The following is a 12,565-nucleotide window of genomic DNA, read 5'->3' as shown; positions in this document are numbered from 1 at the left end:
GGAAGAGCTTAAACAGAAACACTCAGGTATGTTCATTTACTCTTAATAAACATCTACCGTGTCCCTTCACCGTCTAGGTAGTTGGCGAGGCACTTACAGGACACACACATGTGCTCATGTGGAGATGAAAACGTGTTCAATAAGTGAACTACAGGGAACTGAGGGAATGGCTATGCCAGATAGAATTGTTCAGCCTGGAGGGTACAGGGAAACAGACCCCTAGAGTGGGGAGAGGGCTAGTTATGAGGCTATAATAACAAGTTAGGGAAAAGACAAGAGATCAACAAAGGGAGGAGAGGAGGCCACAATGAAGAGTGGAGTGTGGAGATTGAGCAGATATTTAGGAAGGACAGCCAGGAGGACCTAGTGACAACTGGCTTAGCCTTGGTCCTGCCAGTCCCCTCCATGGCCGCCTCCACACCTTCGCCATATCGTGGGTCATGTTGTATTGTTCACTTATGTGCTTCTCTCTCCTGCTAGGTTAGGTGCTCATTGTGAACAGGATCCTTTTCTTTTCTTTGAAGATTTGTTTTATGTATTTGAAAAGCAGAGTCACACAGAGAAGGTACAAGTCAAAGGGAGAGAGAAAAAGAAAGCTTCAATCCACTGATTCACTCCCCAAATGCCTGCAATGGCCCCAGGCTAGGCCAAGTTGAAACCAGGACCCTGGAACTCCATCTTGGTCTCCCATGTGGGTGCAGAGATCCTAGTACTCGAGCCATCACCCTCTGCATTTCCAGGTGCATTAGCAGGGAGCTGGATCGGAAATTAATAGCCAGGACTTGAACTGACACTCATATGAGATGCTGGCATCACAGGCAGTGGCTTACCCCAACGCACCACAGTGCTGGACCCTGGACCCTTTTCTTAGTCATTGTTCTATCTCCTGTGACTAAGCCAAGTGCCTGTCACATGCAGTTACTCATTGAACATTTAATCAAAAGAAATAATAAGCCAATGAACAGAGGAGTGGTAGAGTAGTGACAGGGTAGAGTCCAGGATTCCAAATGGAGAGTGGTGCTTCTCACTTGGTTGGGGATGTCAGAGGAAGGGCCAGTTTGGAGAACAAGGAGGACAATGACTGGGAGTTTGGAGTTTGCACTGAACTTGAATATGATTGGCCTGATGCTACATGATGACACTCACAATTCAACTCATAAATACTGCTAAGGAAGGAAGTTCCCCCATCTGCTAGTCTAACCACCAGCTCAGGTGGTGCCAAAGATGGGTAAAGAGGGCAAGCAACGAGAGCCTACTAATCATGACTTAGTTGTGCACACAGCAATGCAACCAGGTCTGTGGAAGAAATAGCAGGTTTGCAGTAATTCACAAATATTCAAACATAAGTACCTATCTTTTTTTTTTTTTTTTGACAGAGTGGACAGTGAAAGAGAGAGACAGAGAGAAAGGTCTTCCTTTTGCCGTTGGTTCACCCTCCAATGGCCGCCGCGGCCGGTGCACTGCGGCCAGCGCACCACGCTGATCCGAAGCCAGGAGCCAGGTGCTTCTCCTGGTCTCCCATGGGGTGCAGGGCCCAAGCACTTGGGCCATCCTCTACTGCCTTCCCGGGCCATAGCAGAGAGCTGGCCTGGAAGAGGGGCAACCGGGACAGAATCCGGCACCCCGACAGGGACTAGAACCTGGTGTGCCGGCACTGCTAGGCGGAGGATTAGCCTGTTGAGCCATGGCGCTGGCCTATAAGTACATATCTAAAAAACTAAAACTGTTTTCTGTTTCTTCTTTTGACTCCATCCAGGAACTCCCTTGGGAAGGTCTGTGCCACCCCTGGGTGTCTGCTTTCTTGGCCCAAATTAATGTCAGGTGGGCCATAAAACTAGAGCTCAGAGGAAGAAACAAATGGAGACAGAGACCGGGGAGTCATTGGTGGGTGTCCATAAAAGATTAGATAGACAATAGATGATAGGTAGATATAGACAGATGACATGCTGCCTAATCAGCTAGAAATGCATGATAACATAAGGGGGATGAAAATACACTGGGATCATAACTTATACTTGTTGAGAGAGAAAATAAGTAAAGTTGACGTAGAATTACATCTAGGCACACTATAAGGAACAGCAGAGAACTACAGACAGATAGTGGTCAGAATATGAGACAAAGCCTAGAAAGTGACAGGAATGGTCAAGTTTATTAAGGTTAAGCTTTTGGAAAGCCTAGAATGCCCATCGAAGACTCTCAGACTTAGATTCCTGAGCAACCAAATCACGGACCCAGTGCTGAGTGTTCTCTCACTGGGACCAGTCAGCTCCATCCCACTTGTAGCCTGAGAGCGGATGCTTCCCCCAAGCAGCTCTCTAACGGGGGACTGGCGGAAATTCTCAATTCCCATGACTCTGATTCCTGGGGAAAGAACTCAAACAGCATCGCCTAACTAATGACAAAGCCTAAGCAGCCTCTTAGAAATGAAGGGTCACATGACCATTACGAAGTCTGAAGACAATCAGAAACGTTTTGAAGAGCTGAGTTTCTGACCCACTGGGTAAAGCGGTTTCCACATCGAGATGCCCTAAGGCCAACGGCCACAGCCACCTGTTACTGTTGACTTGAAGCTGGAAATGCTCACCTGGGCATCAGCAAGGAGAAGGCGGAAGTTGATGCGCTGATGTTCCCCACGAAGAGGAGACAGAGTAGAAAGGTTAGGGACTATGTAATAGAGGGCACGCAGCGAAGTGAAAAGAGAGGAACTGGCGAAAGAGAGGGAGGCATGGCTTTCCCTCCATCCCTTCCTTTCTCTGCTCCTACCCTACTCTCCCTTCTTCCACCTCTCTAGTACCCCAATACGCGCTTCCATTTCCTTCCTTTTTTTCTCTATCATCCACAGGGCTTGCTCATTCCCTCGGGGGCTGCTTGGGATGAGGAAGCTGTCTATGCCTAGGTGAACTGCCGTACCCCTTAGTAGCACTCAGCACCACATCTAAGAGACAGTAGATGCCCTGGGTTTTAGCCTGGGCCGCCAGAAGCTACAAACCTGTCCCAATGGCTGGGAGGCAAATGGACGAATAATTCCTTTTTTCACATTCTTGCAAAACGCAGAAAACGGATTTCTTGACATTTTTTCCGCCAATGACATGAATAATATTCTTGCACCTCAGTAGCCCACCTTGAGTAACTATATAATTACTTTGTGTTTGTTGAGCTGGAAAATGCAGACAAAAAAAGGCAAAGTTAGATGTGGAACCCACTCTTTGTTTAGAATACAAAGTGAAAAACAAACACTATTCGTTGATGAAATTTTATGGCTTAACTTCTCTTTTCTACTGTGAGATTATGTTTCACGTCTAATTCTCTATAATTGGAATTCTTTAGCAAAATCTATGATGTTAAGATGAATGAGCTGTTTCCCCAGCCAAGCCTTCCACAGTCTCAACACAGCCTTTCATACTTAGTTTTCTGCTTACAATTTAGAACCAAAAGGTAGCGTCATGATTACCTTGGAGGGAACATTCCATTTCCACATTTTTCCCTGCACAGTTTAAAATTGCTTTGGAGACCCCTACAGGAGAAAATCAAGATGGTAAATGAAAATGAATAAAAATAAGCAAAATGCATTTGGATCAGAAAGTTCATCTCATTATCTCAATGTGTTTCCTATCATGAAAGAAATCCTATAACTTGGGTACTGCTGATAACAAAGAAGAAAATTTCATAAAATAACTGTTTGCCGGTTATAAGAAACTCTATCAAAATAATAATTTTAAATGATTAATTCATATTAAAAAAGCCAAAGTTATTTAAAAAAATTAGGCCATAGAAACCCTCCTTCACAGGCTGTACCGTGTTAATTATCGAACTAGTCAGCATTATCCAAGTGGAGTACCTGCTTTGAGATTAAATGTATTTGATGTTGAATTTACAATCACATCTGCTGCTTCTTTGGTGATGTCTCCAGAGGCCACTTGGAAAATAATGGGGCCAATCTTCATTTCATATACTCCTAAATCAGGGCTAGACACAGTCCCATACACACCTGAAAAGCAAAAGTCCATCATCAAGTCAGCAGCACCAAGAACGCCTCAGGTGTCATGCTGCTCACACACGCGCCTTGCCAATTTCTTTCCTCTCTCTGTCACCTCTAACCTTTAACCTGTCCCTGACCCCGAGCTCCACTGAGAAAAAGGATTAGACAATTTACTACATATCTAACATAGCCTCTGTGCTGGCCAAAGTGGAATTAGCCCACTAGAGCCTATTTCCCCATGACTATAACTAAAAACTTGGAATGGGGCCAGCGCTGTGATGCAGCTGGTTAAGCTGCCACCTGCAGTGCCAGCACCCCATGTGGGCACTGGTTTCTGACCTGGTTGCTCCACTTCTGATCCAGCTCCTTGCTAATGTGCCTGGGAAAGCAGTGCAAGATGGCCCAAGCTCTTGGGCCCTTGCCATCCACATGGGAGACTCAGAAGAAGCTACTGACTCCTGTCTTCAGCCTGGCCCAGGCCCAGTTGTTATGCCCATTTGGGGAGTGAATCAGTGAATGGAAGAGTCAGTCTCTCTCGCTCTCTCTCTCTCTCTGCCTTTCAATTAAATAAATCTAAAAAAATAAAAAATGTGGGACAAACTCAAAAAGCCATGACCTGAGAACTGAAAAGTAAGCAACTAGAGAAGGAAATCAAAATTGAAGAAGCAACCTGTATGGAGGCAATTTCCCACTCTGCTGGATGAGGGGTGGCGCAGCCAGGACCTGAACCCGCATTCTCACACGGGATGCTGGTGTCACAAGCAGCAGCCTAATGCACTGTGCCACAATGCTCGCTCCTCCACATTTTTTTTCAAGCCATGCCATTGCCCTTACAGAAGCCACATTGACACCACAGGGGAACTAAACCTCTAAGAGATGGTCTGTGTTTCTTTTCTTTTTTCTTTCTTTCTTTCTTTCTTTCTTTCTTTCTTTCTTTCTTTCTTTCTTTCTTTTTTTTTTTTTTGACAGGCAGAGTGAGACAGTGAGAGAGAGAGAGAAAGAAAGAGAAAGGTCTTCCTTTTCCCACTGGTTCACCCCCCAAATGGCCACCACGGCTGGCACGCTGCCCAAGCACCTGGGCCATCCTCCACTGCCCTCCCGGGCCACAGCAGAGAGCTAGACTGGAAGAGGAGCAACCAGGACAGAATTCGGCGCCCCGACTAGGACTAGAACCCGGGGTGCCGGTGCTGCAGGCGGAGGATTAGCCAAGTAAGCAGTGGCGCTGGCCAAGAGATGGTCTATGTTTCAGACCAGACGAATCCGGCCCCTGTAGACAGAAAGGTCCGTGTGTGCTTGCAGGGACCATGCCTGTTATTTTGCCTTCCTGGTGATGTGAAACTTTCAGGCACCACAACAGACACCCTGAACTCTGGGAGAACACTTTCTGGCCAGAGGACCTGGAAAATGGGCTCTGGAAGCCATAGGTGGGAGGAGGAGAGTCTTAGGGAGACGACAGCTGGAGAGGGGCACCCCTAATTCTGTACATGAGCTGCAACAGGCCCTGAGCTCATGCCAGAGCTGCACGTATGGGGGGCAGCCCCAAGGCAGCAGCATAGCAAAGACTGAGAACTGAACTGATGTCAGAACCACTGCCCACACAGGGGAGACAGAACTTAGAAAATGAACTTTGCCAACTGGCTGCCTGCTACAAGCAAAGAGAACAAGCACCATTTTCCACAGGATTTTAACAGGACCCTGGGCTCACAACGCATTTTTCAAAATGTCCAGCCATATTCCAAATTTGCTTGTCATAACAAAAAAAAAAAAAAAAAAGAGAGAAATGTGACCATCTCAAAGATAAAAACGATCCAGATGTTGGGCACTTGCCAAAAAGCTTGGAAGTACCTATCATAACTATGCTCCATGAGGTAAAAGTAAACACAGTTGAATGAACGGGAAGATGTGGAATGAATGGGAAAATAGAAACTCTCTGCAGAGCAGTAAGAATGACAGAAAAAAAAAAAAAGGATGTTCTAGAATTTGGAAATGCAATGTCTAAAATAAAAAATTCTCTGGGAGGATGGGCTCAAAAGCATAATGGACACAGGAAAGAATCGCTGAACGTCAAGACAGAGCATTAAAATGACCCTATCTCAGAACAGAGAGGACAAAGCTTGAGGATGGAGGGAGAGCAGCTGCGGGGGGAGCTGCGGGACACCATCCAGAGCTCACTCACGGTAGTGAGCTACGAGAAGCAGCCAAGAAAGAGACCAGGGCGAAAAAGGAAAAAAATAAAGGGAAGAAAAAGAGCAGAAAAATCTCACATGTGGTAGAAGCATACATTTTGAAATTCCAGAAGCCCCAGTGAACCCCAAACAGGATAAACTCACATTTAGCAGCAACAGATTTGACAGAGGAGAAGCATTTGGTTGGTAGTGTCTCTCTAAGCATATCTATTTTGGAAACTACAAGTCTATCATCCTTAGAAATATCAGTTATGTCACTACTTTAAAAACCTATTGTGTGCCTTATATAACTTGGCCTGCCTTCTCTTCTGCTCCAGATCATATACCCACGGCCAGACTTTTGTATGCACAGGTGTAGGCCACACAATTGAGAATCTTACTCCTCTTTTTTTTTTTTTAAGGAAAAATCATCACTACCATCTTTAACCCGTCACTGAACGGTTACTTAGCAACTAAAAATCATTTCTCAACTTAAAAGTCTTACAGAACCTTGTTTATCTTCAGACTTGGGAAAACTGTCACTGATGGGATTTCCATTAGCTCTTCGGCTAAATTCATCTGAAAATGCCTAGAAAGAGGAACACAGTTTTAATCATTACACTCCTCAGCAAATAGATGACTTTGGATCATCAAGATCTTTTATTCTACATACATACACACATTTAGGAGAAAACAGTTCTCAAGCAGTATTCTTCAATAGATTTTAAAATTATAAAAACAATACATGTAATTTTGTGTCTACAAATATGTCCTATTAAGATTAGCAAGACAAAGATAGAAACACAAGCATATTTATTACAGTGCTATTCATAGCAGAGAAAAAAAATCAAACAGGTTTTAAAAATCCAAGAGGCTGGTGTATGGATTTGAGTGTTAGTGAGCCTCTGAATTTCATTTTTCTGCTGGGTAGTCTCACTCTAAAATCATCACTTTCTTCTTCCTTGTAAACAAGCAACAGAGAATTTTGCTGGGAAAAATCATCCTGGCTAAAGACTGATACAACGATAGACAAGGGGCAGGGGCAGTCTCAGACCCAACAAGCCGCCAGGAGCCAGGCAGGCAAGGTGGGCTGAGGAAGAGAGCACCTGCCGCTCAGCCACCGCCAACAGTTTCAAGTGGGAAGCCACCTCCAATGAGCCAGAACTTGAGTTTTCAGGTCACAGTGGACATCTGGAGTTTGATGTGAAATTCCTAATGTTCTAATGTTAGTAGTTAATTTGGATTTTTTTTCCAAATAAAGCACATCTAAAGTCACAGTGTTTTTGCAACCTCTGTTACAGGCTCTACCTACACATATCTCATGAAGTTTTGCTGATCATCGTGAACAAGTATCAAGGTTTGAATGCCTTTAAAAGTCTTAAGAGAGAAACATGACAGCCATGTCTGGAGAATCAACAGTATTTCAAATGGCATGGTGTCTACAAAGACTAATCCTTTTTTGCAGAATACCTGTAGAGTACGCTGTCTTTAGGAAAGAGAATGAAGGCTGGGGTGGCACAGAAGTAGTGAGATGGAAGGTTCAGGTCTCTGTCACAAGTCTCACGCCCCTTATCCATTCAGCCATTCATTCAAAAGATGCTACAAATTGCATGCCTCTAGCCATGTTTACTCTTTGTGTACAGATCTTAGCTCCCAAAGTAATTATGAAAGTGTGTGCTACATACCCTGCTCCATGATCCACATCACCTCGAATGGTGCAAGTCGTAGGGAAATAAGGAAAACATCTTTCACTGAGTAGAAGTAACAGTATCATACAGGCCAAGTAAATGCATATACTTTACTCAGGTGGCTTGACTGATTAAAACTTAGATTAGATTTGCTTGCTCCCAAGGAACTAATTTGTCCAGATCCAGAAAAAGACAAATTGTAACCTAAAAATTCAGATGGCCCAATGAGCTGTGGACATCTCTTAGGTGCCCAGCCCTGATCTGTTAAATTCTTGCAATATCATTGAATTTTTCAAATATTTATTGTCACAAACTCTACAAGATTGTAACGACTCGGAGGGCAGGATAATGGCTTATAACCCTCTGGTTGTCCCACAGTGCCAAGTGCAGGGGCTCACCCACAGCTGACGTTCTAGTCAACGGGAGCTGGTTGATGGCTCTGTGACGGAAGATGGGGCTGTTATTTCTGGCCCCAACTCTCCTACATGCATGGAGATGTGCTGAGTCATTCTAACCACCTTTCACTTGTATGCCACCCGGACATTTTCCTACAGATAGGGCCACACTGTGCCTGTTTATTACGATAAAATTTCTAGCTCCGTATGGAAAGGAATCCTATAGTTTGAAAGAAGCTTAAGGGACATGTCATCTGCTTTGTATGTGATTCCAATACAATGCTGTAAAAACGTGTATGAAATAGTTGGGAATATGAACATTGACACAATAACTGACAAAACAAAGAACTATTGTTAACTTATTTTAGGTGTGATATAGTATTCTGGCTATGTTAATTTTTTTAAAAGAATCCTCATTGCTTTAAAACAAATACTGAATTGTTTATGGAAAAAATGATATGTCTGGGACTTGCTTCAAAGCAATAGGAGAGGAAGGGAAACGAATGCAGGTGAAGACCAAATCACTGGCCTTGGATAACTGTTGAAGCCGAGCGAGGCACCCAGGGTGTTCATTATGCGATTGTGTCTACCTCTGTGCCCTGTATGTTTGAAATGTTCCTACAGAAGCTATTTGTCTTCTTCCATCTGTAACATTTCTTGAAATTTGTCAGCTCTCCTAATCTACGCTACTCCCTGCTTTCCTGCCTGGGAAACACAGGAAAGACACGTTCTTGCAGACCGACCAGACATTCGAGAGCACTGGTTCTCAGTTCTCAGAGTAAGTAGAAATGAATGAGGCTGCACCTGGATATTTTCATGATCCTTTGGGTGCAGCAGGAAGTGAACCTCTTGTAAAGTCTTCAGTTGATTGTTGGCACTAAATTTGAGCACTTCTGAGATGATTAATTCGGCAAACACCGTTTTAGGGAACCCCAAGGTTCCTGTTCCTATTGCAGGAAATGCAATTGTTTTGAGTGACAAGCCCTCAGTGATCGTCAAACAGTTTCTGATTATGTTTTCCATGACCTGAAAAGCACAAAGCACATTCTTAAGCATCTTAAGCATCTTGCCTAGAAATGGGAATCAGAACAGAAAGAACAAGCATTTAGCAACTTTGGTCTAACCTCTGTCCCTCCGTTTTGCTTTCTTTTTTAAAAAAGATTTATTTACTTATTCAAAAGTCAAAGTTACAGAGAGAGAAGGGCAGGGAGAGACAGAAAGACAGTGAGAGAGAGAGAGAAAGAGATCTTCTATCCACAGGTTCACTCCCCAAATGGCTGTAAAAGCTAGGCCTGGGCCAGGTGGAAGCCAGGAGCTTCTTCCAGGTCTCCCATGTGGGCACAGGGACCCAAACATGTGGGCCATCTTCCACTGCTTTCCTAGGTACATTAGCAGGGAGCTGGATTGGAAAAGTGGAGCAGCCAGGACATGAACTGGTGCCCACATGGGATGCCAGTGTCACAGGAGGCGGCTTAATCCTTTGTGCTACCACGCCAGCCCCCTTTTTTGCTTTCAGCAGACATTAAGGACCATCAGAGGAAGACAGAAGAATACGGCAGTGTGGTGGAATGAGAAGGCCGTGCAACACGGAAGAAGACAAGCACTGGTCTCGTCCTCCATTCTCTTCCACTCACCACACCCTTGCCTCGCTCTCCTCACTAAGGAGAAATCCTCACACTCTCCAGCCCTTCCCTGGCCTCCCTGAAATTACTGGGCACTACCATCAATTTGTGTTGTTAATCAGTCCTCAGGAGAAGTCAGCTACAGGTGAAAGAGATGGCCAGAGTGACGGAGCCTGGCAAAAATGTGACATCATTACAGAATAGAAACAGGCAGGGCCTGACCTACATTATCCGAAAAGGAGAGTCCAAAGGGCTCCCCAGTTTCCTGGAGAATTTCCCAACAGCCCCTACCTGGCATGAAGATGTGTCGCCATTACTCCAGTTGGGAGCTACCACGTGCAGCACATGGGAGCAGTGCAGATTGTAACCCTTGGTTTGAACAACTGTGCCCACACTGACAGCCAACCCTTGTCCAGTCGTGTCCAGTTCCTGCTGGAGCTGTGGCCCTGCCTTTTCCAAGAGGGCCCGAGAAAGGGGCCCTTTATCAAGGGAAAGATCCGAGGGAATGGAGTTGACGACAACGTCCGTCTGAAAGACAAAACCAAAGACATGTTTCACATTCTAACAAACAAAAAAACCACTCATGAACGATTACTACATTTGAAGCCACTGGGTTTGGCACAAGAGGGGACAAGGAAGATTAAGTTGTTAGAAACTGAACTACCATCCAAGACACGCTGCTATCAAACACCAAGTTAAGTAACAGGCCAGGGCAAATGAAAGCTGCCACAAAGACACACGAATGCCGTGCGATCAAAGAAGGCATCCAGAGGTCAGCCCTGCGGGGGCGGTGAGGACACCATGGACCGTGTGCGTCTGAGAACTGGGAACAGGTGCAGCAGGCAGAGGAACCGGGACGCAGGACACACGCATGCGCATGACGAGCTGTGAGTAGGTCCGTGTGGCCAGACCAAGAGGGTCTACAGCACACCGACGCGAGCCAGCTAAGACATGGGGCACAGGAGACAGGCTGTTGGGGTCTGGCCTCCAGTGCCAAACCACCTGGACTTCCTCCCAAACAGCGAGAGCCAGGCAGTCTTTCACCAGAGCGAATGTGAGCAGGTTAACCAGGTTAGACGGGAGAGGACAAGAGAAGAGAGGAGAGGGGATGCTCTACGGGATATTTCTCACGAGTGCCCTGCAGGCAGTGTTGCAGTGAGGAGAGCCGCGTGGCAGCTCCGTGGTGGCGGAAGGAACAGAAGGAGTGTCTCCACGTTGAGCGGCAAAGCGGCCAGAGCGACAGACCTTGTGCTGATTCCTGACTCTGGGTCACAGAGGTTTGGGTTTATTAAGGTGGGAAACAAAATTATGCGCGATGTTCTGAACTAGTGCAGCGGTTAAGAGCCCAGACAAGTTCTAATACTGGCTCTTCCACTTGCTCGGCAAAAGACCTGACCCCTCTAAAGCCCATTCTGTCAGCTGTGAGGTGAAAAGAAGAATCCTAGAATCGATTCGTGGCACTGAATGAAAAGACGCACGTCATAACACGCAATCAACATTAACTATGATTCTTGTAATTATTACTTAAGCATACTGGAAGTAGACATCTGTTTTGAATCTTCCAAGTATTTTAATTTAAAACAAAAAAGTATTTTAATCAAAGTAACAACTAAAACAAAAAAGGAAGATAGCCCACAGAATAGGAGAAAATATTTGCAAATCACATTTCTGATAAGGGATCTGTATGCAACATCTAAAACTCAATAATAAAACAAGACACATAATTCAATTTAACAGTAGGCAAAGTGTGTGTGCCAGTTTTGCTACAAATACAGTGTTTTGTTGACCTTTGTTTTAAATCTTTGTCAAACAAATTGTTAAGGATGATGTACCACTATTAGGGCTGGTGTTGTGGCATAGCAGGTAAAGCCACCCCCTACAACACTGGCATCCTATATGGGTGCTGGTTTGTGTCCCGGCCGTTCCACTTCCAATCCAGCTCCCAACTAATGGCCTGGGAAAGCAGTGGACGATGGCCCAAGTGCTCGGGCTCCTGCTACGAATGCAGGAGACCCAGAAGAAACCCGTGGCACCTGGCTTCCACCTGGCCAGCCCTGGCCATTGCAGACACTTGGGGAGTGAACCAACAGATGGAAGGTTTCTCTCTCTCTCTCACTGTAACTTTCAAACAAATAAATAAATCTGTTTTTGTTTTTATTTTGTTTTTTTTTTACAGGCAGAGTTAGACAGTGAGAGAGAGAGACAGACAGAGAGAAAGGTCTTCCTTCCGTTGGTTCACCCTCCAATGGCCGCTGCGGCCAGCGCACCGCGCTGATCTGAAACCAGGAGCCAGGTGCTTCTCCCGGTCTCCCATGTGGGTGCAGGGCCCAAGCACTTGGGCCACAGCAGAGAGCTGGACTGGAAGAGGAGCAACTGGAACAGAATCCAGCGCCCTGACTGGGACTAGAACCCGGGGTACCGGCACTGCAGGCGGAGGATTAGCCTAGTGAGCCGCGGCACCGGCCAACAGATAAATCTTTTTAAAAATGATATACTACTATAGTTTTAATGATCTGTGACTATTTTAAAAATTTACTATATATGAGTGAAACTGACATCTCTTCATTTGATTATTGTTTTTAGCCCTTGCCTATATTCCTGCCAAACTATGGTCTTTTTACTGTTTGTTGAATTCTTTATTTAGCAGAGGATTAAGCCTTGACCATCACGTAAAATTAAAAATGGGCAAAAGTTCTAAAGGGACATTTCTCCAAAG

At 45.2% G+C, this 12,565-nt stretch overlaps 1 protein-coding gene across 1 annotated transcript in view; it reads right to left on the bottom strand.

Moving 5' to 3' along the window:
- PARP14 (poly(ADP-ribose) polymerase family member 14) overlaps positions 1–12,565 on the bottom strand; it is a 51,259-nt gene that overhangs the window by 14,533 nt on the left and 24,161 nt on the right. The window contains exons 7-12 of the mRNA XM_017347053.3: positions 10,141–10,377; positions 9,032–9,253; positions 6,655–6,733; positions 3,839–3,988; positions 3,452–3,514; positions 2,990–3,157 (exon numbers count right to left, since the gene is read on the bottom strand). Coding sequence (XP_017202542.3) covers positions 2,990–3,157; positions 3,452–3,514; positions 3,839–3,988; positions 6,655–6,733; positions 9,032–9,253; positions 10,141–10,377 — 919 coding nt within the window. The remainder of the gene's footprint in view (positions 1–2,989; positions 3,158–3,451; positions 3,515–3,838; positions 3,989–6,654; positions 6,734–9,031; positions 9,254–10,140; positions 10,378–12,565) is intronic.

Source organism: Oryctolagus cuniculus, chromosome 4, assembly GCF_964237555.1.
Source record: "Oryctolagus cuniculus chromosome 4, mOryCun1.1, whole genome shotgun sequence".
Lineage (NCBI taxonomy): Eukaryota > Metazoa > Chordata > Mammalia > Lagomorpha > Leporidae > Oryctolagus > Oryctolagus cuniculus.
Note: the sequence above shows the minus strand (reverse complement) of the source record. Positions and strands in the feature narration are given on the sequence as shown.